This window comes from Rhinopithecus bieti, unplaced genomic scaffold, assembly GCF_001698545.2.
Source record: "Rhinopithecus bieti isolate Rb0 unplaced genomic scaffold, ASM169854v2 scaffold_2205, whole genome shotgun sequence".
In the NCBI taxonomy this organism is placed as follows: domain Eukaryota; kingdom Metazoa; phylum Chordata; class Mammalia; order Primates; family Cercopithecidae; genus Rhinopithecus; species Rhinopithecus bieti.
Genome location: NW_016803673.1, coordinates 1,780,329 through 1,784,357, shown reverse-complemented (window position 1 = coordinate 1,784,357; position 4,029 = coordinate 1,780,329). Strand labels below are relative to the sequence as shown.

At 62.3% G+C, this 4,029-nt stretch overlaps 1 protein-coding gene across 3 annotated transcripts; it reads left to right on the top strand.

Moving 5' to 3' along the window:
- Positions 1 to 118: 118 nt before the first annotated feature.
- Positions 119 to 3,620, top strand: LOC108513226 (uncharacterized). Of its 3 annotated transcripts, none has more exons than XM_017848940.1 (4): positions 119 to 346; positions 740 to 840; positions 2,616 to 2,678; positions 2,925 to 3,620. In XM_017848940.1, exons 1-4 carry the CDS (start codon positions 146 to 148, stop codon positions 2,935 to 2,937), a joined length of 378 nt encoding a protein of 125 aa, XP_017704429.1. In that variant the 5' UTR covers positions 119 to 145; the 3' UTR covers positions 2,938 to 3,620. The 3 variants fall into 3 exon arrangements, with proteins under 3 accessions (XP_017704429.1, XP_017704423.1, XP_017704417.1); XM_017848934.1 differs by having other exon boundaries at positions 2,838 to 3,620; XM_017848928.1 differs by having other exon boundaries at positions 2,821 to 3,620.
- Positions 3,621 to 4,029: the final 409 nt, after the last annotated feature.

Below are 4,029 nucleotides of genomic sequence, written 5' to 3'. Positions count from 1 at the left end.
CTACCGTAACCAGGAGAACAAGCCAAGGTTTGTGATGGCAGCGTGGTTGTGACCCGGCCTGACTCTCGGCCAATCAGAGAGGTGGGAGCAGCAGCTCAGACCCTGCCGACCTCTGCACCTCAGCTGACCACGGGGAGCTCTGCACATGCAAGATGCTGGGGCTTCCCTGGCCCCGACTGGCTGGCCACAGGCAGGGCTGGCAGGAAGAGGCCACCGCCACCCTGCCTGTCCCAGGAGGGCACAGACAGTCGGGGGCGCCCACAGGAACGCTGCAGAGTGGAGAATGCATGCAGGCCTCCAACCACGGCCAGGGCCCTGCGGCGTGGCCCCAGGTCTACCTGTAAAGGTGTGGGGCAGACGTTGGGAGCCCTAACCCGGCGCCGGGCACTTCAACTTCAGCCTCGTACCTTGCTGCCATTTGGGCCTTTCCCGCACTCGTATAACTGACAGACAGGTCAGGGCTGCAGGCTCCCCTCGGAGCACAGGCAGCAGCTCTGCCGTGGGAGGAGCCGGCTCCAGCCCCAGAACCAGCCACTTGTAGATGCTCAGGGTAGACAGTCAAGACTAGGAAAGTTTGTGAGCTAGCTGACATCTGGTTGATCTCCTGAAATCTGCCCCGGTTGGCAATTACACCCCAGCAATGGGCAAATGCTGCAAACCAGGAGCCCCTCCCCAAGCTGGATGTTCGATGTTGTCAGCACCCTGCATGGCAACCTCACTTCCTCTCACCCCACCCCAGAGTGGAAAGGGCTTCAAAGCTACACGCAACGCAGCTCACCCACCAAGCATGCCTGCACGAGAGAACGTGTCTCAACTCCAGGGGCGCCCACCTGTGCCAAGGTCTCATCCAGGGAAGCCCCTCATACCCAACCTCTTCCATGCCCTCCTGGGGTGAGCGGGTGCCTCCATGCCCCTCCATCTCACCAAGCCGCTGCTCACAGCCCCAGGCTGCAACCCTGGTGGGGAGGGCAGCTGCGCCGGTTTCTGTGTCTTCACCCCGGACACAGAGCTGCTGTGCTGGGCACAAACCTGGGGTCCCCCAAATGCCTCTCTTCCTGCTGCCCCAGGCCAGAGGGTGGCGGCACTGCCCCTTGCCACCACCACTTGCTACGATTTCCGTGAAGCCCTCCCAGCAGGGTTCCCTGCTCTGCCCCGCAAGGACCGCCTAGCCCGTACCGCAGGGTGATCCTGTTAAAACCAAGTCAGATCAAGTCACTGGTCTGCTCAAAACCTCCCAGGCGCTCCATGTGACTCAGAGTGAAAGTGAGTCCAGCCCCACCCTGGCTGGTGGGGCCTGGGACGACCCCGGGGCCTGGGACGACCCCGAGTCCTGAGACCTGTGTCCTATCTCCTGTGACTTGCGGCCCTCCCTCAATGTCTGGACAGCAGCAGGCTCCTGCCCTTCCAAGGTCTCCAGGTACCTCCCAGAACACCCTTTCTGCTGGGCCCCAGGCAGCACAGATGCTGGGGCCAGCCACACGACCTAGTCCTTCCACTTCCCCACGAGGCTCCTGACGCTGGAAGAGTCAGGCACAGAGAGAGCTCACGCCAGTGACGGGCACCAAGCACCACACGCAGCTCCGCTGAGCCTGCCGCAGCACCGACAGAAGGCCCAGGCTGTGCTGCTGCCGCCTCCCAGGGCCCAGATGTCGGCTCCCAGGTGTCAGTTATGGGGGGAAATTCCCAGTACCCACTGCTGCTACACAGGTCCAGGAGCCAGGAAATGGGGCTGAAACTGACCTTTGGGGGTGTGGGAGTGCTCATGGGACAAAGGAAGGCTCCCAGGCTGCAGGCCAGCTTCCTCCAAGCATGAGGATAGACGGTCACAGCTCAGCGTGGGGGCCTGCTTCTGCTGCCGTCGGGACACAGCGCCTGGCCAGATGAGGCCCTTCAAGCCACCCACTTCCAGCCACCCGCCTACTGTTCCAAACCAGAGGCTGAGTAGGAGCCCAGCTCCGGCCATGGACACCGGAGTGCAGGCCTCGTCCTGGGTGGGGAAGGCAGCCCCGCCCAGCCATAGACTGTGAGCTTGAGCAAGGCAGAGGGAGGAGCGCCCTGGGCTCTGGTTGGCACAAGCCCACCAGCCACTGCAGAGCCGCCCGAGGCCCAGCCCAGGAGCCCTCCTGGTGCTGCCAGGGAAATCCTGGCCAATGTGGTTAAAGCTCTAGGGCTGCGCCTGGTGCCAGCATGCGCTCACTGAATGCCAGTGGTCACTACAGGCCCTGAGGGTGCAGTTCGCCTTCAGCTCTGCTACCTGGCAGAAACACACCGACCCCAGCAAGACCTGGAAGGCTGAGGGGTGCAGTGTAAAAAGCCCCTGGCACACACTGGCAGGCGACTGCCCCACCTCCGGTGGCGAGGTATGGTGACCTCACCTCTCCTCTCCTGGAACACAAATCCTGCCCTCTGAGACACCTACCCCACACACACTCAGATTTTTGCAAAATCTTGAGGACAACACAATGCCATGATAAGTGGCCCTGCCTCCCCAAGAAGCCCTCAGCACAGAAGTGGAGCCCCCAGGCAGCCTGGCACCAGCCAGTGGGAGGGGCAGGGAGGGAGGGCAGCCAGAGGGCAAAGGGGTGGCATCCCCTTCAAGCCCTCTCCACTACCAGGTACCGAGACCCACCACCTAGTAAGGACCACGCCGGGCAAGACGAGACCAGAAGACGAGTCAGGTGAGAGCCCAGGGCGACCCCTCCCTGTGGGAGAGTGTGCGACTCTCAGAGTCCTCGGGGGAGGGACGGCTGAGACGGGCTCAGTGCCTCAGGTCCCCGTCCACAGCACATTCACCCCACATCATCCCCTCTGGGGCTGAAGGCCAGTCCCGTCCGCAGACGCCTCCCCTCCAAGTGCAGTGGGTGGACAGACAAAAACCTCAGCCAGCGCCTGGCTCTGCCACCCTCGGTGTCTCAACTGTCCAGACAGAGAAGATGAAGAAACCAGAAGGCCTCTGTGCAAGGGAGCCCCACACAGACACTGGAAAGAACCAGAGCGACCTGCAGACCACCTTGAAAGACCTCCCTTAGGGCGGCGGAAACGAGATGAGGCAAACAGCTTCCCGACCAGAGCCCAGGCACCTTCCACGTCTGTGCGGGCAGCTCGGGACCCCACCCCGAGATGTGAAAGGCAACTGAGGTTTCCACACAGAGATTACAATGAAACAGACACCGGCCAGGCCAGCTGAAAATCACTGATGGACGAAGGTACAAATCGACCAGGAGGTTCCAACAAGAGAACGACGGTGGTGGGATCACCCTACCCCAGCCTCTGAGCACCCCAGAGGACGCACAAGCAGGACAGCCAGGTGCTTTCACACCATGCTCACCCCACCTCTGCCCTCTGGCCCAGACGTCGGTGGCTCCTCTGCGGGGTGAGGTGGGGTGGGAGCAGACAGTGGAGGGAACACCACAACCAGCACAGGTGGTCGGCCAGGGCCACAAACCCTTCAGCTCACTGATGCCGAGACCCCCGCAATCCCCACAACAAACCTGCAAGGTCAGAATGATTGTGCACATGTACAGACGACTAAGCTGAGGCCCCTTCCTCCTTCACCTCCGGAGTGCCACCTGAGCGCAGACGCTTTGGGACACAAAGCGCTCAGCAGTGGGCAGTAGAGGCACAGCCTAGGATCAAGACCCTGGGCTTCCTATCCCAGGTTCCTCAGCCTGCAGGCGGCCACACAGCAAGAGGACCCTGGGCAATTGAAGAACGAGGCGCTCCTGCTCCCCCCACCCCCAACGGCCAGCAAGGACACAAAGGCAGCCCAGGGCAGGACCAGCCACCCGCCACAAGGCCCCTCCAGAACCCAAGGTTCAGTGGAGACTCCAAAAGGGCTGACTGCAGGGCCCCCACGGGGTCCGCACACCAGACAGAGGCCATGCAGAAAGGCGGTAGGGGGCCACTATGGGGTCCGCACACCAGACACAGAGGCCATGCAGAAAGGCGGTAGGGGGCCACTATGGGGTCCGCACACCAGACACAGAGCCCATGCAGAAAGGCGGTAGGGGCCACTATGGGGTCCGCACA

What these genes read in the sequence shown, in the direction of transcription:
- LOC108513226 (XM_017848928.1), top strand. Translation starts at nt 146, where the DNA reads ATGCAAGATGCTGGGGCTTCCCTGGCCCCGACTGGCTGGCCACAGGCA. An exon ending in CCCCAGGTCTACCTGTAAAG is followed by an intron (nt 347 to 739) that starts GTGTGGGGCAGA and finishes ACCCCACCCCAG; the next exon opens with AGTGGAAAGGGCTTCAAAGC. An exon ending in GGGCGCCCACCTGTGCCAAG is followed by an intron (nt 841 to 2,615) that starts GTCTCATCCAGG and finishes CTCCACTACCAG; the next exon opens with GTACCGAGACCCACCACCTA.